The sequence below is a fragment of the Liolophura sinensis genome, chromosome 7 (genome assembly GCF_032854445.1).
Source record: "Liolophura sinensis isolate JHLJ2023 chromosome 7, CUHK_Ljap_v2, whole genome shotgun sequence".
Classification (NCBI taxonomy): Eukaryota; Metazoa; Mollusca; class Polyplacophora; order Chitonida; family Chitonidae; genus Liolophura; species Liolophura sinensis.
The window spans coordinates 54,775,669-54,803,164 of NC_088301.1; the positions used below are offsets into that span (position 1 = coordinate 54,775,669).

At 39.5% G+C, this 27,496-nt stretch overlaps 1 protein-coding gene across 1 annotated transcript; it reads right to left on the reverse strand.

The window, feature by feature from the left end:
- Nucleotides 1–1,135: 1,135 nt before the first annotated feature.
- LOC135469640 (uncharacterized) lies at nt 1,136–26,256 on the reverse strand. The gene is made up of 7 exons (XM_064748172.1): nt 26,134–26,256; nt 17,261–17,406; nt 16,889–17,106; nt 16,200–16,402; nt 15,063–15,206; nt 12,879–13,019; nt 1,136–12,464 (listed from the first exon to the last, which is right to left on the reverse strand). Exons 1-7 carry the CDS (start codon nt 26,254–26,256, stop codon nt 2,379–2,381), a joined length of 11,061 nt encoding a protein of 3,686 aa, XP_064604242.1. The 3' UTR covers nt 1,136–2,378.
- Nucleotides 26,257–27,496: the final 1,240 nt, after the last annotated feature.

The following is a 27,496-nucleotide window of genomic DNA, read 5'->3' on the forward strand; positions in this document are numbered from 1 at the left end:
ATAGTATTACGTTATCACATGGTGTAATCGACTTGAAATTTCTCACAAAAGAGCCATATTGTATACAAAGAACTTAATTAAGCACCCCTCTGGTTTTCACTGTGGCGATTTTGTACACGTGATTAATGTTCTTCTGTATCAAGAGTGTAAAATGTGATTGGTTGCGACCCCCGTGACCCTTTGGCTGAAGCAAAAACTACAAAATGATTGGAATCGGTGCGTTTTAATAACGTGCATTTCTGTCACTGGTTTTGATGTGAAACAAAGGCTTTACAAGTATTGTTGTGGAGTGAGCAGTGTTTAAATTACTCAATAAAAACGTCATTTGGTAACTCGTAAAGCGGTTTACGTCGATATCTGGTGTCATGCCTGTATGACAGCCTGAACCCTTCTCATACCACGTGTCATTCCTAATGCAAGGCATCTCCCATTTGGACCAGATGGCCGTTGTGCGCAAGCAAGGAATTCACCTGTACATGGAGCTACCTTGCACGAGGAATGGCAACGGCTTACCTTCCTTCAAATTGATTGGACGCACACATGAACACCATGCCAAATGTGCGAATATGCAAATTTTGTGGTATAAATTTTAGACAACGCATTTCTGTATCGGTGAGAAAATGTCAGGTATACTTTATAATACTGAATAAGAAATGTATTTAATAGACTACTCGTGTTGATTCCCTATTACCAGTGCATGAAACAAATCCTGGAAGACATCGCTCACCTTACACAGGAAGCGAGGCCCCTCATATTCGCAGATTAATTCTACCAGTGCATCGTTGATTTAGAAAAAAAAAGAAAATCAAAGTAATTGATAGGAATCAAAGCTGTTGATTCTACACTTCTCCTCCAAACATGTTATATGTCAGTGTACACAGTCATTGAAGGAATCGGTAAAAGTGTATTTTAAGGTCAATCGGACACAGATCGGAAAGCTGTCAAACTCACATACCAATGATGTAGGTCGGGAAATAACTTGAACTGACAGTATGTTCTTACAATCCAATTGGAGACATGTAACAGTTGTTCCGAAGTAAATAGAACGATTTCAACCAAAGATTTTATTTCTCATGACAAAATGAAAGCAACTCAGTAACATGATGTGATTATGCATTTTAATCACGCTACGTTTCCGGACATTTGCAAATATCGGAGGTCTGTCGCATCCGCAGTTATCAACTACATGTATCAACATCAAACATTATTATAAACAGTATTAAAAGTATGCAAAGGTAATGTGTCACTGATCAACGGTATATACGTAGTTTGTTGGTGTTGAGCAAATGTACAATAAAAAGATACATGGGGATATAGTCCTAAGTCTACATGTGAGCAACATATAAAGTTGTTTTGGGTACCCTTCCATGCACTTCGGAAGACCCAGAAACGTTAACTTGAATTTTACATTTGGCTTCACTAAGAGTGACATGACATATTTATATACACATATTAGCAATTGGGGAAATCAGTGGCACTCCTGGTTTAGACCAAGCTGGTATGTACAAAAAAGTGCTTCAATGGTGAAATTTGTCTTTGGTTTACAGATCATCATATACTATTCACACGGTAAGATTTACAAATAAAACCATTGGTACAATCTGATTGCTGCCTATCGTGCATAAACTTCATATTCTCGTATGGTAAAGAAGGTCTAAGACATCATAGATTTATACGGTAAAAACAAACAAAAAAATATACATGCATAAATTCTCAATTTAGTACAAAGTAATGGGGATCAAACTGAAAAATTTCCAATGGCCTTCTAAAGGACATCTTGCAAAAACAGAACTTTCTTGAAAGTTTGAAAAGAAACTTAATGCAAGAAATTCAGCATGCTCTCCACATTTCAAGCATTTCAAAGTATAGCAATACAATCCACCGTCACAACTTATATTCCATACCGGTATACCTAAATTAAGTGGTCACCTGTGGCTTTGTCATGTCCGAGGCATGGCCCAAAACGGACCACAAATAACCTGATTTATTAGCTTTCTCTGGCACTTGCACATTTATGTGGTAGGCTGTCGAGAGGCCACATAAATAACAGTAACGTTTAAAATATAACAACGTAAAGATCTGTAAAGACGTATTGCAAGTTCACCCGAGATTAGAATGAAATGGAGTTAGCAGAGCAAAAGCACAAGAGAGTGAAAAGATTTTCTTGCCAAACAATTACTTTCTCGCCAGGGATGATAAAAGTATTTACAGCTACGACGAAACTTCCACAAAATGCCACTTAGCTTTTGTATCTTCCAAAAAATCTTAAGAAAAAAAATATACGTTAACTAAGATAAATTATAAGACAAAGAAATCAAAGGGCTCCTCTGAAACACACGAGCAGTAGTCACTGATTCCATATTTTTATGACAATTCAGTCAGTGGATGCGTGCTTTAGTAAAAGAAAACGAAAAACCTTGCTTTCCAGGTTTCCGTTGCATTTTCCATTTTTGTCCAGATGCAGAGGAGTCGCCATTCGAAGATCCACTATCACTGTTGGCACAATCATCACAGGGGATCCTGTCCTGTTGTTTGCTAGCCGTCATAACCTGATCAAGGTTTGAACCACTAAGCTGCTGAGCAATATGGTTATTAATAACAGTTTTCGAAGTGTTGGGGTTGGCAGTTATCACTGAGTTCGAGCCACCTGGATAAGTTACAATGATATTTGTACTATTTACTGAAGCTGTTCTTTGGTTTCTACGGGGTGCCCACTGACAATTTCGAACAAAGGATCCCTTTGGTGTGAACGGTTTAGCAGCTGAAAGCACATTATCAATCTTTGCACATTTCGTTATTCTCATATCTGTGTTGGTTCCCGATTCCACTTTCCTCTTGGAGACCCTCGTTGGGACACCTTTGATTTCAGCCAAAGAAATGTTCGATTCTGAACACCCTGGTAGTTGGGGTTTAACTCCAGATGAAATATGAGCGTCTCCAATTGGTCTTTTCCCACCTCCTTCGTTCTGAGATTTCTGGGCTCTGCGAGTAGCCATTCTATAGACCATTTCAAAGGGAGTGGCATCAGTGTTTTTTGCTGACCCAGTTTCAGCGAGATTAGAAGCCGATCCCCTACTCTGACCTTCTCTCGCTGCTTTGTGGACTGCCCCTCGCTTTATAACTTCGAAGTTCTTGTCTCTATGAATTGGCTCAAAATTCCTTGATCTTAAGCTCTTGCGTAAAGTCAATAAAGTAGGTTCCTCTGGTTGAGAATCGGCTTGCTTCTTGGTGTCCCGCGATTCACCTGAACTGATGTGATCGCCGTTGTCATCCATGTCCCAGGTAAATGGTTTGGACGATTTTGGTAGCAAGCGTGACTTTAAGGACATTGTTCTACCCATTCTCACAAAGTTTGCCTTCCGTTCAGCATCGATTTCCATAGATGTATCTCTAGTCACAACTTTCGTTTTGTCACCATAAGTGTTACCAGCAGACAGTTTGTTCTTGGGAACATTGCCACTAGTCTGAGTTCCAGCGCATCTTTGCACTCTATATATATTACCACTACCAAGTTTTTGTTCTTTCTCAGGTCCACTGCCATCTGCTGTTTTAGAATAAACACCTAATGGAAATCCCACAATCCTTTCTCGTCTCCTTTCATCAGATTTGACATCAGCCTGGGTGGGGTTAGTTGCCTGCACACTCGGCGCTGCTGCAGAAACATCTTCAGATTTCTTTTCAACATCACAACATTTTTCATCTTCAGCTTGGCGACATTCATTCTTGTCTTTGCACTGGTCACTACTTTGGTCCTCTAGTTTACAGCCTGGCTCAGCAATGGTATTTTCGGAGTTCACTACATCACCACAAGTACCTTCGGTGTTTTCAGGCACATGTTTCGGCGTCTCGGTGATTTCATAAGCTTTCTCACATGTTTCAATGTTTTCACATTTCTGTGTCCCCAATGAATTATTCATAGTGTTTCTGTGTGTGGCTGTATTTCCGCTCGTGCAAGTGTCTATGTCTGACGTCTTAAGATTGCCTCCATCACAACCTTTACTTCTTGGCAGGACGTCTGAATTTGTTAACTGTGCTTCGTCAGCGTCATTAGTCCAGCCAGTTTCTTCAGTTCGAGCGGCGTTTTCTTTTCCGGAATCAATTTTATCCATCTCTCGTGAAGGTTTTTTGAACTGGTTCGTTGAAATTGGGGGAATGTCTTCAGTTTCAGGACTTTTAGTATGAAGGTTTGGGACTTCAGAAGATCTCGTAACCCTATCGGTGGTTGATGTTTTCTGAACAGACTTCAAACTTGAAGAGCAACTTGCGTCGATTGTCTTCTGGTAGTCAATGGCTTTTTTTCCTGATCGCAATACTTTCTGTGGTACGTCTTTAAGGTATGGATCCTTCTTATTTTCGTTCGTGGTTTTATGATGTTGTTTTGAAGCCAGCCTCCTGGAATGATTAGTAGATGAAGGACGCATCTGTTTACTAACCCGCCTTCCCCGGTTTCCAGTAATGCCACGAGTCTTTTCCATTGACTTATTCACAAACATTTTTTGTTCCTTAGAAGCTTTCTTTCCTGTTTCACTGCATCTGCCTGGCAGATTTTTACCTTTTGACCCAGATCCTCTAAGCCTGGTCATTGGATGATTAATAGATTTGGCCTCTTTGTCACAAGGTTTTAATGTTGTTTCCTTCTTGATTTGTGTGGAAGGGTCTTTGCTCCTTGGTTGTTTGAATGGAAATTGATAAATATAGTCATTTCCTAAGCAGGTTCTTGTTCTTTTGCGCTGTGGTCTTGAAATGGGAAGTTGTGGATTTGTAGGAGTTTGTCTAGTTACCATTCTTTCAGTTTTGGTTACAACCGTTTCCTTTTTTGGCCTTCCTGGTTTCCGTTTCATGGGTGATTCTGATTCCTCACCAGTCTTGTGATCCGGATTGTCTTTGTTTAATTGGCTTTCACATGAATTTTTGGAAATGTTTGACTCTGTGCATGGTGAACAACAGTCAAGAGATTGCTCACATTTTTTAATGCTCGATATCTGGTCTCTAGATACATGGTCATGCATTTCTGTTTGGTTTTCTGGGGAAGATGACATTCTTCCCTCTTTCAAATCTACACTTGAAGCTGCCTGGGAATCGATCTCTTCAGAATTCTGGACCATACAATCATCTTTTACCTGAATAAGCCCACTGTTGACACCATCAGAGTTTACGCTCCCAAGACACTTGTTCACTTTGCAAGTTTCAGACAGTGCTGTTTCACTCAATTTTCTCTTGATTTTCGATCGTGTGGACTGGCATGGTAGAACGTGATCACCGGAATGTTCATATAAGGACTCTTGCTCATCTTCAACATTGGCATTGTGATTAGGCAGTTCTTCAGTGTGGTCTTTTGATGAGATGTATTCAAGAACTTCATTGACAATAAAAACAGATTTTTCATCAATCGTTTCAGGGGGACTTGAGCAACGCTTGTTAGTAGCTTCTCTTTCCGAACAGTTTACATGAGACAATACAATATCACCTGTAATACCACTGACTTTTTCAGTGAAATCATTTGTAAAAACTGCCGTATCAGTAACTGATGTGTGATCCTGAGTCATGTGACGAACATCGGCAGTCTCCCTTATATCAGTAACTGTTGTGTTATCTTCAGTCATGCAAGTGGCACCCGTCGAGTGGTCTATATCCATGCAACTCTCTTTTGTAATGGGTGCTGCATCTTTTGCACGAGCAACTGATCCGTGACCTTGAGTAATGTGACCGACATCTGCAATCACTCTTGTTGAATCAGCACCTATCGTGTTATCTTCAGCCGTGCAAGAGACACTTTCAATTTCTTTTATCTGAGCACCGCCAGAGTAATCTTCTTCCATGCAACTGCCTTTCATATCAGGTGCTGCACTTTTTGCCTCAGCAACTGATGTATGATCTTCAATCATGCTATTGTCATGTGCAATGTCCTCTGTATCTGCACCTGAGATGTGACCGTCACTTGTACAATGGTCATCGGCAACGTCTTTCGTTTCAGCATCTGTAGTATGACCTGTCAATCTTGTATCAGCTCCTGCCTGGCAATTTTCACTCATGCAACTGTCATGTGAAACGTCTTCGACATCAGCAACTAATGTGTGCTCTATACTCATCTCATGGACATCTGCAAGCTCTCTTGAATCAGCATCTGTGGTGTTATCTTCACCCAAGCAACCGTCATGTGCAACGTCTTTTATGTCAGCAACGGACGCGTTACCGTCAGTCCTGCTACTACCACATAGAATGTCTTGTGTATCAGCAATTGTCGAGTTATCTTCAGTCAAGCAAGTTACTTCAACAGTATCTCTTGTTTGAGCACCTGTAGTGTGATTTTCACCTATGCAACTGCCTTTTGTAATGGGTGCTGTACCTTTTGCCTCAGGAACTAATATGTGACCTTCATTCACGTAAATGAGATCTGCAGTTTCTCCGGTATTAGCACATGCAGTGTCATTAGACATGTCCCTGACATCTGCAATCTCCCCTGTATCAGCACCTCTACTCCTGCAACTGTCTTTTGTATCAGCAACTTGTGTGCGACTTTCATCTGACATTTCTTTAGCATCGTCAATTGCAGTGTGATCTACACTGGTGAAAGTGTCAAATTCATGGTCTTTGGTAATAGGTTCTGCGTCTTCTGCGTCATCATGTATCTGACCATCACATGAAACATCTGTTTCCTCATTATGACCAAATGCTACAGATAATAAGCCAACAGCATTCCCATCTATATCTTTTTTCACCGGATCACCACCCGATTTATCCACTTCAATGATACCTTTAACTTGAGACTGATATTTATCTTCTAATTCTTCCTCCTTATTATGCAACTGATCTGAAGAGCTCGCAAGGATGGGCAGGCCAATTAACACAGTACATTCTAGTTGCTCATTATAATCTCTCGGGTTATCTTTAAGCTCATCAAGCCCTCCTGACATCAATGAAACACTGATTACTTCATCACTACCTGGACAAGGTAGATGCTTCAATTCTTCGGAGCAAGCATGGCATTCATCTTTGGCTCTGACATCCATACCGCTAGTTTCAACAATTCGGCTGCTTGAAACCACAACGGCATCTTCGGTACTGTGGTCAACAGCCTGCGTGTTTGTGTGAGGCACTTGGTCCAACGCCTCCTTATAAATGCCTTTATCAAGTATAATTTCACCTGGATAGACATCCATAGGCACCTCTGCATCGGTAGATGGAGAAGCAGCAATTGACCTTAGGCTTTTTTTATTTGTATCAACGATTTCTGCCTGTATGCTTTGATTTATCTCATCTGGCACAGGTTTTGGCATATGCAATGGATTTTGACGCTCCTTTAAAGTTGGAGGATGTTGTGTTGGCTGTGATCTTTCACTTTTGGGCGCAGAATCTTGGATGTGATCTTCCGATACTGACTTAAGTATGCCCTGATGTTGCGAAATAAGTTCATTTCCTGGCTTGTCAAAAGCTTTCCATAAGTCTGTACTCATTTCCTTTCTGGTGCTGGTTTCTATCATTTGATCTGCTGTGTTTAGATTTCCCATAGTCACCTCACCACATGACATAGAACAACTGATGCTGTCAACTGTTTCTTTGCCTCTTTCATTACAGCTATCCACACATGACCATGTATTGCCACTAAGTCCCGACGGATCTCCGTCACTCACTTGTTGCATATTTGATGTTTCAGCTATCTCTGCTGTTAGAACTATGCTCTGTTTTTCAACTGTACTTGACTTGTTATGGACTTCATCATCAATTTTTGATAGTGCTAGCTCAATAAGCATAGGTTTTGCTGGGCTTTCCTTCAAGTCCTCTTTAACTTGTTTAAAGGATTCACAGAGTGTTGACAAACACTGTGATGAATCATCACTTTGTGGAGGCTTGGGGCACATTAATGTAACTTCAGTGCTAGCCAAGGATACAGACGTAGTTGGTACACCTTCTGTCGCTTCTTGAGACACAGAATGAACAATTTCATCATGTACTTCTATTTGTTGTGTTGATTTTACAGAGTCTCTTGTTTTAACTAATGGAATATCTGCTTTATCAGGACAGAAAGAATCTGTAACTACTAGTTTCTTATGTGAAAATAAATGAGTCATGGTTTCTTCATATGACTGCTCATTTTCAAATGGCTTTCCACTTTCTCTTGGCAAGCTTTTATCTTTGTTGGTACTGGGTGCGAGTGGAACATCTGCAGATTCCTTGGTTTTGAATGTCAACTGTGCAACAACAGAACTACAATCTTTAGTTGTTGATGGCAAGTTTTCAACGGAAAAATTATCTTTTGGTGAACTTTCTTCTAGTTTGGAATCGACAATGTTCAAAATCAGAGACCATGTATGCCCTTTACCACTGACATCTTTACTGATAATTTCAGAGTTTTCCATGGTGTCACCCAAAGTTGAATTTGAAGCTGTAGTACCCTTTCCTTTCTCTTTAGCAGAGAGACAATCCTTTTTATCATCCCTCTGCATATTGGTATCTGTTTGTGCTTCGTTACTAAGCAATGCAAAAAGTTGGGCTTCGACATGCTTTTTCTCACCTTCACCAGACTGAATCTTGCATTTTGGGACTGTTTTCAACTCATTATCCATTCGAACTCTACCCACCTCATCGCTTTTAGAAATGCTTTCTGTACCTTTCACTTCTCCAGAATTTCCTCCTTTGTTATCAGAGGTGCATATATGTTTATTTTGTACACATTCTTTATTGCAAGAATTAGTTTTCTCACAATCTGCATCTCCACAGCTCATGGGCTCTGATTCACAAGTTGCAAACAATGCGCATATTCCTGAAATATCCACAGTATCAATGATAACCTCAGTCTTCTGAGGTGAAATTTGCTTCTCCTTAACACAGGTTTTGGGGGCCTTTGCCAACACCGGGTCTGTCAAAGATGGATCACCGGAGGAACAACGGCTTACTCGCCGTGTTACCTTCTTTGTCACTTCCATTCTAACATCTGGATTTGATTTCAATGCTTGAGATCGTCCCTCTACCTTTGCAGCACATCCCTGAAGATTTGCACTGCTTCTCCTATGTCTCTGATGTTGAATAGGACTGTGTGCTTTGTTGTCACAGTCTAAACTGCTGCTTCTTGCCTTTCTTGACTTACTATCAACACCAAATGACAATTTTTTTGAAGCCAATGAACAAAGCGCTCTATCTTTGGCAGTTATTGTTACAGATAACTGCTTTGTTAACATTTTTCTCCACTCAGGATTTCCTAGACTTTGATGTGACAATACTGGTGAAATAGTCATACATGGAGGACTATCCTGAGTAGAAGTTTCTGGATCTCCAGGAACAATTTGTCCACAACTTGGACATAATGTAGTGCATGACTGGTCACTTTCTGTCAGAACAAGATTTGCAGGATGCCCACAATCAGGAGATGGTATGACCTGATCATTATCTTCTAGTTTTCTCAACATTTTGTCATTCACTGTAACACTCTCAATGCTTTTAGCCATGGATATTATACTTGCAAACTCATCTGCAAATGACTTTTGCTTCACAGAATTGTCAGGAATGCTCTCATCGCTGGTCTCAGGCTTTTCTACAGGCCTTTCTATATCTAGATCACACTGCACCGAGTCCTGTTGCTCTTTGGAGACATTTGTGTGGGGTAATGGTGTTATCATAGGAACAGTAGACTCTGTCATGTCTGCTGAAGACGTGGAAACAGATTCTTTATCATCTGAGCCATTATCGATTAGTCCTCCAGAAACATTTTCTACAAAAGTATGCAAAGAAGCATTCCAGTCAGAAGGAAGGGGCGTCATTTCCATCCCAGAAATAGATGTCTCCAGCATAACAGCTTCCGCACCCTTGGAATGACTTTGCAAAACTGTTGGAGCACTTCTAAACTGCATAAACTCTTCATCTACTGATTCAATTCCAATGAAATCGTCTTGGGCAGATTCCTCCGTGTTGGATTCCACCCCAGTTGAGATTTCACTGGAACTCGGGCAGGTCGAAGGTTCGTATTCACTACAAGTTTTCTCACAACTAGAAACGGCACTTTCCTCTATAACCTTTTCAATATATGGTTCTTGAATGCCAGGAGTGTTGCCATGCGCGCTTTCATTTCTATTTACTGCGGAATCAACTTTGATATTTGGAATGAGATGAGTGGATACTTCATTTTCAAAATCCACATCAGTTGACGATGATTCAGCACTGACGTAAACAAGTTTGTTGGGAAAGTGGAATTTATCTTGCAAAGATAACCCCACTTGTTTTGAATCTGTTGTTGGTGTGTCCACAGAGGAGCTCTCCATTGATGATTCTTCTGTGCCAAAATTACTGTCTTTTGATTCTGATGCATCTACTTCCGTTGACGAGTCTGTGCTTGCATATGTGGGTCTTGCCAAATTCACTGTGTCATCCGAAGAGTCACTGTCTGAGTCATCCAGGGATTTGGGTCCCGATGCTGCTGTCAGCCCTGGATTAGTTGTCTTGAACGTTTTCACAGCACTTGTTATTCTTTGCTCATGTAAATGAATATGATTCACATATTTCAGAAAAGTGACAAAAAACTTTCTACAGTAGAAACACATAAAAGCATTCTTTCCTTTGTTGGTAAAGAACTTGTAGGGCCTTATATGTGACATAGCATAATGCTGCAAAAGAGTTTTACTGTTCCTAAACTTTGTTGCACAAATTTCACACAATTTACCATGCTTTGTTTTTGATTTTCCTTTTCCAGAACTGTCACCATCATCATTCTTTGACTTCAGTAACTTCTCTATAAGCTCTCGTGTTGCCGAATTCTCCTTTGCTACATCCTTAACTTTTCTATGAAATACTTTTCGTCCTTCACCCCGATCACTTTGTGACTCATTGGTGTCTGTGTGGTTTCCCTCTTCCTTACCAGCTTCTTTTCTCTTTCTCCCTCTTTTCTTTGGCTGCTTTATTTCACTATCAGATGTGCTGTGGAAATGAACTCCCTTCTTGCCACTTTCTCCATTCAAGTCATTTGCTGATTCTGTTTTCTTTTTCCTTCCTCTTTTTTTCTTGACCATGGGGGTCCCATCACTAGCTATATCAGTTTCAGCTCCAGATATGGGTATATCTGTTTTGGCAATATTCTGAGGTAGCATTTTACCATCTTCATTATTTGGACTGCAGCTCGACACAACACTTGCTGGACTATCACCAGTTGGCTTTGGCTGAATTTCACCATTTGCAATTCTCTGCAATTTAACACTGCAGACATTTAAGTGGTTTTGTAAATCTTCTCGCCTGCTGAAGAACACTTTACAGTACTTGCACCTGTACAAATGACAAATCTTGATATTTCCACCAGTTCCATCACATTCTGCTGCATGGTTGGTCGCCAAGTGAAGTTCAAATTCTTGGAGAGTAGGTTTGACCGCGCTGCAAAGACGACACTTTAGTAAAGGGCATGAACTTGGTTGCTTGCCCACAGTATCTGCTTCATTGTCTTTTTGAGTGTCTGTTTCCTCTGGTCGACATATAGAACGCACATGTTCTTTCAACCGTTGCACATCTTCATGCAAGGTTGAACAAATAAGACACTTATAAACAGTCTTATACATTTTTTCTAGCAAGTTGCTAGACTTCTGAACTTCCTTATTGTCAGTTTCTGGAGCAGACACTTTTTTCAAAGGTGGACGACCTCTGCCACGCTTCTTGAAAGCCGCTCTTTGGAGTTCTAAAACTTGAGCTAAAAACTGATCTCTGCTTACCACATTTCCCTGCTCTAATTGCACTGTATCACATCCTTTGTCATGTTCATCCTCAATTTTTTCTATTGTTCTCTTTATCTGAGTCTCTATCTCAGGTGACAGAGTCTTGTCATTGGCTATGTAGTCCCTAGCAACAATGTACAGATCCTTCAACTGAAGAAGTGGATTAAAGAACCACGGTCGAAAGAGCTTCAACAATCTGTCCATTTCATATAATGTGGCAGGGTTTATACTAACAGCTGTATTGCTTCCCTTCTCCAAGATTCTTGCAGATCCCATGTCTACCTGCATTTGCATTTTTGTATTGTCAGTAATGACAACCTGACTATCGCTACTAGTTGATGCCACAGGTGCAGTTTCCTCCAATGAAAGCTGTTTGACCACAGTCTGTTCTCTGCAGCAAGGCAAAGCCTGTTTCAGACTGTCCACATTGATTGAGTCAGACTCAACTATACTGGAGGAGACAGGCTGTCCCTCTTCTTTAACTTTTTGCATACCGGCAGCAACAACTTTCTTCTCATAAATTTTGCCAAGCTGTGTAAAATGTTCTGGAGTGGGATCCAATGCAAAGGCTGTAATGATACTTCTTTGCTGGACCTGAGGATTTAGATCCTGGTAGAGGTTGTAAATCTGAACGCAGGTCCTGGCTATCGCTTTCTCACTCATACCAATGGCACCCTCATCACCAAATGATTTGGCACAGTCCCAGATTCCCTTGTCAAGGTTAAGGGCGTAGATCGCAAGGTCAGTGTATAGCTGAAGGAATTTTTCCAATCCACACTGAAACAAATACAGCAAAGCCTAGAATGCATTTGAATAGTTTCTTTACCTTGGAAAATTAACATGTTGTTTTACATTGTTTCTACAGAATGTGCAAACATACTGGAGCTCAATAATAAAGACAAGACAAATGCCAAAAGTTTAACGACACAAGGCCACAAACTGGAGTACTGATTTGGCCGAGTCAAACAAACCACAAAACCCCAATAAGCCATTTGCCACAGATTTTTTTTCTGGTTGTTGCTTAATCACACACTTGGGAATTTTTCACTACAGGTGGCCTGTATATTATGGGTGGCCTGGTGTAAACTACCAATATTGGACCAATTTTGCTGATAAATTCTTTCATCTGACTAAGGTTCCAAGAATCAAGGAGAATATCTCAACTGTGAATGTCCGAAAGAATTTACAAACCTCTTTTCTTAAAGCCTCTATAAGCATTCCTAGCTGCTTGGTATTCCGAGATAGTTTAGCAATAGACCAAACACTGTCAGAGAACTTGTCCACATCTTTATCAGAGAGATACTGATGACGAATCCACAGCTTGAGAAGATCCTACAAAGAAAACAGCACATGTACATAGTGCAATGACTGTTTGCAGAATGAACAGAACAATCATGGCATGTCTGGATGCACATTGCACATGGCCGGATACTGTATGCACAATGCACATGTCTGGATGCTGTATGCACACTGCACATGGCTGGATGCTTTATGCACACTGCACAGGGCTGGATGCTGTCCACTGTGCATGGCTGGTTGCTGTATGCACATTGCACATGGCTGGATGCTGTATGCCCATTGCACAGGGCTGGATGCTGTATGCACACTGCACATGGCTGGATGCTGTATGGACACTGCACAGGGCTGGATGCTGTATGCCCATTGCACATGGCTGGATGCTGTCCATTACACACTGTGCACAGCTGGATATAGTATGCACATTGTGAATGTCCGGATACTGTACGCACACTGCACATGGCTGGATACTGTATGCATACTGCGCATGACTGGATACTGTATGCACATTGCATATAGTTGAGCACTGTATGCACAATGCGCACAGCTCAGTACTGCATGTACATTGCACGATACTGTATGCCAATTGCACATGGCCTGATACTGTATGCACATTGCACATGGCTGGATACTGTATGCACATTGCACATGACTGGATACTGTATTCACACTGCACATGGCCTGATACTGTATGCACATTGCCGGATACTGTATGCAAATTGCACATGGCCTGATACTGTATGCATATTGCACATGACTGGATACTGTATTCACACTGCACATGGCATGATACTGTATGCACATTGCACATGGCCGGATACTGTATGCACATTGCACATGGCCTGATACTGTATGCACATTGCACATGGCTGGATACTGTATGCACATTGCACATGGCCGGATACTGTGTGCACATTGCACATGGCCAGATACTGCATGCAAACTGCACATCAACAACCGTGATTTACCAAGGTCCTTTAGTTGTGTTGATGTGTGTTTACTTGTTTATGTCGGTATCGGTTTAAATCAGTGCACTTATTTATTTATTTATTTATTTGTTTGGTGCTTTATGCCGTCCTCAAGAATATTTCACTTATAAGATGATTACCAGCAATATGGTGGAAGGAAACCGGGCAAAGCCAAGGGGAAACCCACAACCATCTAAGAGGACCACAACCAGAGAGGGAGACAGCATGAACCGGACATAAATCAATGTAAACAACTGACATACAGGTAAAGGGCTTGATTTCATCCATATGAGATGAAAATCCTGCAGCTAGGATGAGCTTAGGTCTGCTAGTGACTAACTGTGCTGTATCAATATGCTACGGCTTGAAAAGTGACAAACAATTTATCAAACTAACTAAAAGCCTTATTCATCTCACCAAATAATCTCTCTTTTCTTTTTTTTTTTCTTTCTTTTCTTTTTAATTATGTTAAGGTAGATGTGGACATAACCCCACAAAGCATTAGTCGTCCAATGTATGTGTAGGAATATCTTACAAATCTGTACAGGATAAATGTCTCACTTACACACTTTGTGTAAAACCCTGTATAGTTACAATGACTATCTTAATACTGCAGTCTAAATTATTTCAGAAAAAAGCTCAATTAATTAAATATTCATTAGCAATGTAACAGATGACTGGGCAACAAAGCTTAAAATCCAAAAGGAGCACAAAATTCTAATACAACCATTAATTAAAACTGAATTATTTTCAAAACAAAATTTTGGGTGGAATAAACCATTACAATTTGCCAGGAACATGGCAAATCTTCTGACTGATTTATTTATTTATTTATTTGATTGGTGTTTTACGCCGTACTCAAGAATATTTCACTTACACGACGGCGGCCAGCATTATGGTGAGAGGAAACCAGGCAGAGCCCGGAGGAAACCCACGACCATCTGCAGGTTGCCCCTCTTCTGACTGAAAGTTGTGGCTAAACCAGCACAGCTGAATTGGAGCCTCAGACCTAACTAGGCAGCAGCTGACTGATTCCTTCAAGAAGCATTTAATGGAACAGTCAGCATTCTTGTTAAGCAGGATTACCACGACTGCCAATCAAACAACATACCTTAGTGCAGCAGTAGGAGTTAGGATTGATCCAGTCCTGAATGAGAAAAGTCTGGGCAAGGAGCACACAAACTCCCCTGTGCTGTTCCTGCTGTTCTAAGCTCTTCACAACCTGGACCCCAAAGTCGCAGGAAATCTTTCGACACTGAAATCCCAGGAATAAATAACATATACAGATAAAACCTCAACGACAGACACCGATTCTGGACTGGACAGAATAACACAAGAATAAATATATCACATCAAATAGGATTCCAACAACATATCCTGAAAATAAAGGTATTTTTCAAAGTCTCAGAGTGTCTTACTCAGTTATTTTATTGTTGTTTTGGCCCTGAATGCAATAAATTTCATAAACATGATGCTCTGGTTAGTGGGTGGAGGAAATCACCACACCTTTCCAGGTTATCCCTAGATCTCAGAGAGGAGCAGTTTATGTTAAATATGAGAATTTTCTTGTAAATAATGAAAATGAAGGACTGAACATTTATCAAGCTATTGAGATTATCTGAGGCTATTTATACCGTGATGATTTTTGGCAACAGTGTTTCAGTGGATTGCAGCAATATGTTTTGGAACAAGCGAATCTCCATACCTGGCCAAAAGAATGTGCAAAGTCTCTGCAAAACACTACAGGTAATAAAAACGCCCAATGATATTCAGTGTAATATGCTCAGTACATTCCATCTCCTGGTTTATGATGGCATTAAATAACAAATTGTTTTACTTCATGTGTGCTGGTATATATTCTTTAAAAGAATCAATGCATAGAAGGCCTACTTTCTTATCCCATGAGATGATGCTAGTGCCAAGTGTGAATGAAATGTCATCAGGGTCCTTCTGCACTGACCAGGTCTTGATTAGGTTTCATATTAGAGAATTTGAGAATTAAGTAAAACAGAGTGGCTAAAAGCATGATGACATTCCGACTTACATGTAGTCATAATGGTGACTTTATTATGTTTAAAGAAGTGGAGAGCACTGGCGGTAATTCTTAAATGACGAAGAAAAACACCACCTATGTTTTGTCCAAGGCTAAAGAAACCCCTGAAGATAATGATACCTTACACTAAGACTTACACTAAGCAAGTTTCAGCTCATTTTTCTACATGGTAGTGTTAAATGGTTATAGCCTCACCTCTTCCCTGAATTTGGCAACATAGTTGTGCCTGTGCAGTAGCAGGAGCTGTGTTTGTCTCAGATAAAGGTCATCCTTTAGCATAGGATGGAAAGTGCACCAGTGGCACAGGTTGATCACAAACTCATCACAATCCTCCTCCAGCAATACCTCCACTCGCAATTTCAACACCATCTGGTCCTCCTTCTCAATGTAAGCTTTACCTGTCCAGAACAAATACACCACCATCTGAAATCACTCAGTCCTTACTTTCAATAACACCTTAAACATTTAATTAGAAGAAACTGTCAAACAACAACTGCACTTCTCTCATTTTGACTTGTTTGGGCTTTTACACAGTATTTCACCTATATGACAGCGGCCAGCATTATGGTGGGAGGAAATAAGGCTTAGTCCTGGGTATATCCACAACCAGTTGTAGGTTGCTGACAGGCCTTCCCACGTACCAGAGAAAGCCAGCATGAGCTGGAGGTGAACTCACAGTCACCGCATTGCTGAGAGACCACTAGGTCAGTGTTGATCAGTGTTGGCCATGTTCTAGCTAATTACACACATGCATATGCCCGCATTGATGTATTCTAAAAAAATTTAAGTATGAGAACACATATTCTAATAATCTGTAACATATACATGTAATAATTATGACACTGGGCTAAATATATAAACTGCTATCCTCAAACAGTTCCTACCTTCCTGCTCATCTTCACAGTCATTGGACATGATCTTGGAGAGAGTGGGGTCCCCCCAATGTGTGTCCATGAGGTCTAGGAGCAGTTCTATTCGGGTGTACCCAGCTGGAGATAACATTTTGTGAGTTGCATCCAGCACTATCCGCAGCCCTCTCTTTCCAGGGTCGTCCTCAGGCAACTGACTCCACTGAATACCCAAGATGGCCTTTGTACACAAGCTAAAACAGAACAGGCCAATAGAGACATTTTCACTGCCTGAAATGAATTTGTCAAGATTAACACATGTGAATGGTGTTAACATATATTTTTTGAAATGTGCACACACAGATTTTCAGATGGCTGCACAATGAATACCAGTATCCTAATACTCACACAAAGAGTTGCTGACAGAGCTCCAAGCGGGCCATGGTGGGAGCCAGGTAGATGTAAATGAGACGCAACTGGTCCATAATCTTACAGAGGAGTAACAGGTAAAGGTCATATTGGCCACGAGTCTTCTCACTCACCGACTGGGCCAACTGAAACACAAACACGTCAGTCACCACTTACTACAAGTCTTAACACTTAATAGAAAATATACATTTATACAGACATATTTCATGTACTTCATATTTATTTATTTGATTTTCTTTACCCACAGGTGTTAATACATAACCAGTGACACCAAGAGCTGCAATTCAACCATATCATAAACCTAGGGTTAGTGGTATTCACTGACTGACAATGCGTATGACACTAGCATGTAACAAGTATTACTCCACACGAGCGCATATGTCATAAGTAGTATACTACAGTGTAATGTATGTTTGTATGCAATTTATGTTTCTTTGTTAATTTTTACAAGTATGTGAACAAAAGGCTAACTAAAATGGAACAAGATATTTCTGTTTAATGGAAAATTTACTTGAATCTGCATGTACTTGTAATAGAGGATATAAATGGATTTAGTATATATACATGTAGGCTTGCTGAATACATCTTTACGTACAAAAATGTACAAATGACAAGACATCCATTTCCTTTTGATTTCTTGTTTTGCAACAGCATATCTTTGGCAGAAATTACCTTTAATTTTTGCTTATTTTCATACTCTGTGCATACTGGATTTTTTTTTTGGCTGATATAGCTTGTGCCACTTTGATCCTGTGGTATTCAATCTGATCACATATACATTGTCAATGTCTAGTTGGGATTTTAAGCTCCTGGCATACTTGTCAAAAGCATCCTACTTGCAAATCCAATGGGAATCTTGAAAAACTGCTTACACCAAAGGGGATTTCTCACAACCAGTCCTATTTACCTGAGCGTTTGTTAATAAATGCACTGAGAATACAACTACATGAAGACCAAAAAAATTAAATAAATAAAAATCTTGCTATTTGTATCTCCAAGTTTGATTTTTGTTTTTAATAGAGCAAAAAAGATCAGCTTACCAAACTGAGTAAAAATTACAAAGAGCCTAAGAAGGTAAATCACATGAAAGCTAAGATCAGTGCTGTGCCTTACCCCAGCATTTGTGACATTGAAAATGATACTGTAAAAACTGCAAAATACTAGAAAATGAAAATATTACTATGCTTGTAAACACACCTTATAACACAGTGAATGTTATACATGGTGATACAAACACACTGCCCATTATATCTCCTTTTCTTATAAAATCCCTCCCTAAGATTGAAAATGAAAACTTTTGGTATAAGCTAACATGTATCTGTATATTTTCCCTTCCAAAACTGGCAACATGCTTTTATATTTGGTCTAAACTTGACACAGAATTATGGTAATACCGTAGAACAATTTTAATCTCTAATGTAACCTTTTTAATTCAATCAAGAAAATCCCCTGAAAGAATCCCCCCAACAACCACCCCGCAAAAACATTTTAAAGGGCTTAGTAAGTTCACTATATAAGTTTCAATCTACACCCCTTTTTAAGGCTACACTGTGGACAACAAATTCATATTAAAATCACGGAATTAAACAAATCTATCCTTGGCGTAAAAAATATCAAAATAATCCACAGACCGACAGGGTCGTATCTAGATATATCTTATTTTGTGTCGCTATTATTTAATATTGCTGACTTGCATAGCCAAGGATCTAGGCTGTGATCTTTTAATATGGGGTTAGACATAGATCACATCCGCGGAGTGAAGAAAATCCGCTCAACAAAAATTCTGTGCAAATGTTCATATACATGCATTCATCTGGCAAAACTACGATGAATTATGTTCACCAAGACATTCTCTTTTTCCCCTGCCAATTTTTTTCCACATTTTGTAGCCTTTACACACAGTAAATCCAAGATAATTCAGTCGTGTTGATATCGTGACCTAATAAATCGGGTTGTTCCTCCCTGCGCATGCATGGTAGACCTTTTCATGACATCACTATGTTTTGATTTGACTGCAGGGACCCCACAATTTGTGCGAACGGTCAAATTACGTTTGCAGTCAAAAAGAGAGGTCTATACCTTCGGCATCTGTTCCATTCTATATTTCACAGAAAGGGCAACCATTGCTGCACATGCACGCCTGACCCAGATTTTAAAAAACATGGCAGCGCGTGGCGACCTGCTAAACATGAGCCTATTTTCAACTTCGGCTAAAATTTACAGGAGAATTGTGAGGTAAAGGCAGATAGCGTTTATGGCAAAATGTGCATTAATATTTCAGCTATCAAAAATTGCCGTGATTTATATGTAGTCAGGATGAATCTAATGCGCATGCATCCGAATTGAACGAGGGGACAGCTCTTTCTAAGCATCAAACCAAAATGGTGTCCACATAGCTCATATATATAAGACACCCTTAGACCGTGCTTTTGGGCTTTTGATTTACAAAACTTGCATGTTTTTTGTCAGTCAACAATGATACTTCCCGCTTGACTTGTACTCGAAATTTAGAATGAGTATCAATCTGATTGGCAAGGTTTGAGTTGTACAAAGTGAAACAATGTAAAATTTTTCAGATCTTTGTGGATATTCACCAAGTAGGTTTGTGCCTGTTACAAGGCGTCGATCAGGCACAGAAGAGATCTGGTGTTCATAGTTTCCATTGTCTGTAGATATACTGAGAGAATCTACAAATCCCAAGTCTAAGGCAAGGCTGGGATTAAACTAACCTACATGTATCTACTCGACAACAGTCGCCAACCATTTTCCACACACACTCATACTGAAGGAATTATCTCTACCAGAGTTTCAAGTCGTCAGCCGACGCAGCCATGAAGTGGCCTAGCCACCCAAAACCTTTTCCCACCATTTACAGTGAGGAGCTGTAGTTACAAAACAACAACAACAACAACCATGTTCATGTAGTCATCTTAATGGCAAATGCAATACTATTACAATGTCTCTTTGCAGCTTAAAGCTTTTCAAGCTCTGTTTTATTTCGAGCTATGTATCACTGATTAAGGGGAGAGCAAAAAACAAAGTCTGGTGTTAGTGCTGGGGTGTATTGAAGTGAGTGAAGACGCAGGGCAGCTTAACCCAGACAGTGAGGGCATCCTTAAGGCAGCCATTGTGTGAGGGTGGTTCACAGGTATGCCTCTGCTGAAAGCTGACAGCCACAAAGATGTAGGTCAGCTATTGAGCTAGGGTCTAGCTCAGAGGCAAGCAGAAAGGCACATCAGCTAGTACATAAATAGCAATGCCTCTGGGCCTGCTGGTGAGGAGAAGTACATGTGCGTACTGTAACACCATGCACAAGCACAGGTGTTTGTAATGCTAAATAGTGTGCCATAACTTGTACACAACCATAACTATTTACCATCCAGTACCATGTGGTACATGTGCAACATAACCCACAGCAGATCATTTGCTTAACCTTGTGAGTAGGATAAGTCTGCAAAATGTTCATGTTCATGTAGCCTACATGCTACCGCACACATATGTAGACGTAGGCCTATACATGACAAATACATACATGAGCACTGGTACTAGAATTAGACAGGGTACTGTATAATGCTTCTCGACATTTGTCTGTACTCTGAGGTCTGTCCGTTAGATCAGACAACATTCTATGTTCCTTTTTGTTGTCATAATGCCATGTAACACCCTTATAAATGAACTGAGGTGATCAGTATAACATAATATGATATTTTTGAGCAGTACATTCAAGAAACTTGTCTGCAGTGATTACTGCAAGGCAACTACTGGAAATGCATAGATTTTAAGCAATTACTCCATTACTATTAATGGAATGAATAATTAACTTAAATGAGAAAAAAAATTAAAAACATGACACTATAGGCTGAAAAGAGCACATTTTTTTATATCTAGTGGTGCCTGTTTCATAATTTTGCGATTTTTCCTCACCATACACATGAAGCCTGAAAACGGCAAAACTGGCATAAATCGCTGAGTCCATCGCGTCCTCCATCTTTAACACCCTGTAGTTTATGCTGGGGGAGTGTTGCCTCTCAACCAATGAGAGTCTTTAAAACTGCCAGATTGTTCGTGTACTCGGAACCTACATCCAACATTCCGGTTTCCTGATCGTCAAACGGAAAACGAAGTGTAATGTTCGCTACCTTCTGGGAAGAAGAGTTCTACCAGAAATGTACGAACTGCACTTCGGCGGTTTCCGACAGCAATTCTCCTCCTAACAGAAGACTTCAGGACTAGTTCTTAGGCCCAATGGAGTCGCCCAAAGCGGATTTTGGCACTGACTTTATTTATAATTTATCAGCTTGAGGTACATATTAGAATTTGTTTTATGGCATGCACCTGTGAGGAAATGCATACTCTTTTCAATGGTTTTTGATTGATATTTAAATTTTTCTCCTTTAAGCTAAGATAAGTTACAATGGCAGAAAAGTATATAAAATGTTCAATTTGAGGTAAAAAAATTAAGAGAATTCAGCAGTCAACACGAGGTATTGTAGCAAAAACATCTCAAACAATTTTTGACCAGTAGAGCTGTACCCATACTAGACTTTTAGCTTGACCAACATAGCAATATACAATGTAACTTTATTCTGATCAATGAGACAATTTTGGTAAACAAATCAGTCAATATGGTGGGAGCAGTGTAAACTTGGTTAAGGAACTGCTTCATGTATTTGAATCACATCCGCCATTCTACACAGAAAAAGTAATGCTACATCAAATGTATAACTACCATCCATGGCAACAAGCGTGTATCTGTGCAGTTCATGTATGTGTCATTATAACAGTTTCTTTTGATGCACGTTACGCCCTCTCTGTAAAATAGGCCACAAGGGGCGTAGCACTATATTTAAAGAGGCTGTGCAGCATAGTTCTAATCCCAATTAACTGTACCAATGATTACCCTACATATAGTTCCTTCAGGCTAAAAACAAAAGTATTGTAACTGTCACCATAATACAAACTGTTACCAAGACAGGTTCTCAGAGAAGTTAAGGGATATTATCCCCTTAGGGCTTAGAGACATTCTTTAAACAATTGTAGATCCACGACTACAAAATTAAACTTAATGCAGGGTCAATCATTTTCATTTTCACAATCAATATTCAAATCATTCTTGAGAAGCACACCTACGTTAAACATGAGATGATCTGTTCTAGTAAACCAACATACATGTGTAGGGACTGAACATACATGTGTAGGGAAAGCATGTACAATCACATGTACTTGTACGTACTAAGATAAATATGCAAGGTCATCTATATTAAAGTATAGCCACCAGCCTCAATGTAGACCTCCAGATTGAAACCAGTCATACTATGCTGGAGTAACAAAATAAAACTTACATTTGGTAGTAAGGCGACCAAATAGCTTGCCTGTAGAAGACTTACGAATGCAATCTTCAGCTCAATACATAAAGTGCTCAAATCCTGAATGTGGTAATTTTCTATAATTAATAAGCACAATCCATCAATGTTGGAATCCCCCCCCCCCTCGTGTTACTGTGCTTTACATGTATGCAAAACCTCAGCTCAATACATGTCAATGCTTTTGGAGATACCACCACTAGCATTTACTTTCCCACTGATTTTTATACACAATACACAAGTGCTGAAATGTGTAAAATTTACAGTAATTAATATGCACAGAGCATATCCTCCTTATGTTACTCTGTTTTACATGTACATTATATATCTTTCAATATATGCAGTACATTTTGAGATATACCACCCGTAACATTTACACTAAGATTGCTTTCCCTATTATTGGATGTCAATGATCAGGAGTATGACATAAGTTTAATAAGAATACATCTCATATGTATTGAAAATAATGAACTGTCAAACTCATTTACAGGATAAATTATATACTATTTACAATAAACCCAAGGACACATATACCATATACTTTAGAGCGATATTCTCTCTAAGTTCCATTAGTTACATCTACTCCAATATGACTTTGTACATAAAGTCATACAAACTAGGAAAGTCATGTAATTCTTCTAATTTTTAGGCCAGATATTAATATTGCTGAAAGCAGAGAATAACATATCTCCCCCATTTTTTTGGAACAGTACAGGTATAAATATGTTGTTTATTAAATCTACTAATGTGAAAAAAAGGTAAATGTTATTGCTAAAATTTCATGTAGGGCTCTATTGGATAAAGAGCAGACCAGATGTCCCAAAACTTAGAAGAATGAGAGACTCAAGGACAAACGAGAAGGAGAGTCCAAATGACAGTCCAACAGAACATTTTCCTCTCTGACATTGAAGTACCTGTGTACTATAAAAATGTTTTATGTACACAAATACACCAATAATGGGGAGCTCACAAAACTCCTTCCCGCCTGTATCAAGATGGTCCATAGCTGTGAACTCGTTTGTTCTTTCCTTTGTTACCATATGTCACAAGTATTGGTGTAAGTGTGATCATAAAACATATAAGAAGCACACACGTACTTTAACATCACAGCAGAAAACAATGCATTTCATTATCACTTTGAACCTTCTCTGTACTCGTCCTCACCTCTCCCATTGTGACGTAACAAAGGAAAGAAAAAATGAGTTCACATCTTTGGACTGTTTTGATACAGGCAAGGAGGAGTTTTACGAGATCTAGAGCATACCCTGTTTGGTCCAGAAATCAATATCAATACAAGTACGCATTAAAATAAACAACATGGACTTCACAAGTGGGGTACTGATAAAATTGGCGTACGTGTGAAACACAGCTCTCAGCATGCCCAATAAAACAAATGTTATGATTTTAATGCAGTGTGGGCCTACTGTCAAAGGCTACCAATCAGATAAGCGCTACCAAACTACATGTTCTAGTAAGTTCTGAGTAATCTGATAGGATTACAGTTAACTGTTAGTATGTTGAAGTTGCAGAAATGTTCAATGGTGTTTCTCCGCATTGATATACTGTATAAGATTTGCATAAAAAAAAATCCATGTTATAGGTAAATAAAACTCATTAATTTTCAGTAGGATATGATCCTACCTTCAAAAAAAAAACGGGACCGGTAGATCCAGGATTAATCCTTGATCGAGTCACACCTAAGACTTTAGAAGAGGAAGTTGTAACTTCCTCGCTTGGCGTTCAGCATGAAGGGGATAGTGCAACGACTGGTTGACCCGTATCAGTATAATGGCTCTGGCGGGGCGGCTTACTTGCCTTCAGTAAGTCGTCTCAGTGAAGCAGGACTAAATAAAAGAGCGGTGGAAATCCGTCCTGCAACAAGGATGCACATTACACATACATGCACCCTAAGGATTCCTTTGTCGTCATATGACTGAAAAATTAACGTTAAACCCCAAGCATTCACTCACTCACTCAAAAAACACAAAAAAAAAAGAAAAAAAAAAATAAGAAAAACTAAAAATGGCAACACCTTTGTCAGTTGTAAACTCACACAATTTATAGTCATTTTAGACAAATGCAATATGTTTATCTTGGATACATTCTTATTAACTACTGGTACTGCATATATCACTTCAGTATTAGGTTTATACACAACATAATAAATTTACTTCCAACCCAACCTGACCTACTTTACTCTGATACTTGCAGATTATGAGCTCCATGACATTTGACACTTTCTATATTAAAAAGCCACAGAAATGATAATGGTCACAACAATATTACATTAGTAACTACATGTGATAATAACTTGGCTCACTTTTGCAATACAGTAAGTACTGATGGATATCCTAACTTTAGGAAAAATGTTGAATTAACTGTATTTTGAAACAGCTTTACAAGTTAGAAGCTTAACCACTTGACATACCACAAGATGTACTACAAAACCTTAAAAACCTACCCCAAATTCAAATTTAGCATGTAGTTTCCCCCACCCAGTGAATGTTCAAAACATAGACGAACATCTTAACCAAACAAAACTACACAAGGGCTCATAAAAGCTCATCCACTGGTTGATTAGGTTAGTTTGCAAACATTTATCTTTTTTGTATCATATACAAATGTTTTAATCACTGTTTAGGGGTAGTGGGACTGCAGGCTTTGTTGGTACTTCCTGCCAAAAGGCTAACCACCTGACCCGGTTTTCCCTAGAATTGGCTTCGAGTCATACCGGCACGCTCGAAAGAGAGGCTCTTCGAGGCATAGGGGGCCTACAGTTTTTGGCCTACGAACGGAAAACACAAGTTTCCTTCAACGATCTGAGTTAATATGCACCCTGCATGTCAGAAAAATAAAACAATTCTCACTATGAGGGACGGGTGCGGTCGATGAGTGAAACATCGTTAGGGGCCTACGTGAGACAACAGAAAATCATAATAAAATAAATCCAAGGGCACGTAACTTCTACCGCGCTTTTCTTGGAGTCCCATTTGTTATGACTACCCCTCGCATACCTGTACGCAGAATTGCAAAGTACCAACACATGGACTAATTAACTACAAGTTTAAAAGCAGTCAGAGCGAAAGCAATCACCGTTATTACCCTGAAATATACATATCAACATTAAAAATAATACAATAATACCACAAGGTAAGAAAATAATTGCACCATTCTCATGGGGGGTTCTGACATAACTGGCCTACGTGTCAAACGCTATCTTCACTATGCCGGATAGATTTTAGGTTTAAGCAGTTCACTCAAAGGAAAGGGGCCTATAAAATTTCGATTAATTACCTATGCAAACTCATCAAATAAATATAAACAGTTTCAATGCAATCGCAACTTAAAGAAAACTGAAACATCCGACGGAAAATTGCTGAGGGGATCGAGGGTGTCCGCTAAATATCGCCATTTTGAAAGACTGGGTAACGCGGTTAGCGTCACTGGACCCTGTAAGATATATAATCTGGTATTGAAAAGACTACTTACTTCAGCAAGCTTCTGGCAATAGACTATGGTTGCTTGTTCATCTATCTTCTGAACTGCACGATAATTGCTTGCAATAATGGTTAGGTCATGATCAACCGAAGCGATAAGTTGAAGGTGCTCCATCCCTCCCGAGCCCCTACATGTGCTCTAGCGAGCTCTCACTGTAGCTACTCGCGGCGACCGAGGGGTAAACAGGGCCTCGATCGTACGCTGGCTTGCATACACAGAACCTAGGACAGGCCAAGCCTGAAGTTTAAGTCATGACACATATCGACACACTTACTTTTAGGCCTAATATTAAAAGGGAAACTTTTATGTTGCTCGTGTAAGTAACAGTTTCGTTAGTAATCCTTGATTTTTTTTCTAAATGCAGGTACCGGTATCCGATGTTTACATACATGTATTTACATTTTTTTTGAGTGTTTTGAATTTATTTATCGTATATAGTCGTAAACTATATGTATGTCATGAATATGTATATGCTACAACTATAATTTTTTTAAAAATAAGTTGTATGTCACACTTTCTTTGAATAGTCTATAATAGGCATGTGCAAGTAACCTAGACCAGCCTTAATTAGACGTTAAATCCCAAGTCTTATGTATGGCCTATGCGATTAGATCGTTACAAATGTTAACATGTAGGCCTAGGTACGTTTGTCGTTTAATTTCTCAAATAGTAAGATCTTCATGTGAAATAAATAAATAAACAAATAAATAAGGCACGATGGAAGGAAAGAAAAAAGAACAGAGAGAGAGAAAAGAATAACAACAGCAACAAGCACAAAGAGCAGGCATCTTTACGGATAAATAGCTGTTCTCAGGTGATTGAACTATGAGTGTATGTTATACCATTTTAAATGATGAGAAGCCCGAATTTAAGACATAGGCCTATCGATCTAGATCTTCTTGGTTGTGCCTACAAGCAAAGGTCGTGCTTTCGATAAACAGGCCGGGGCCTATATGCGTCAGTTACGAATTTAAAGAGTATATGTGGCTAATTTCAGTGACGTATAACTAAATCAACTGAAATCAAAGTTTATTATCAATGGTTTTAGATCTCAAAGCCACCTGCGAAGCAGACCCACATACGCGTACTCATCCCCACTATACCATAAATAATAATATTTATAGAGTTTCATAACAGCTACATATACTTAAAGAGACTTGAAAAGTATATTATGCACACTTTGTACAGCAGAGATTTAGCGTTGACGTGAGCTGGACTACAGATAATAGGCCTACAAGGAATCACCATGCGTGCATGTGACGGATAAACCAGGGCTCCTTTCTGGTACGACATGAATTACTCCCCCTTGACCACAGTATGCCACATATTTGCATGATCAAAAACGGCCTATACG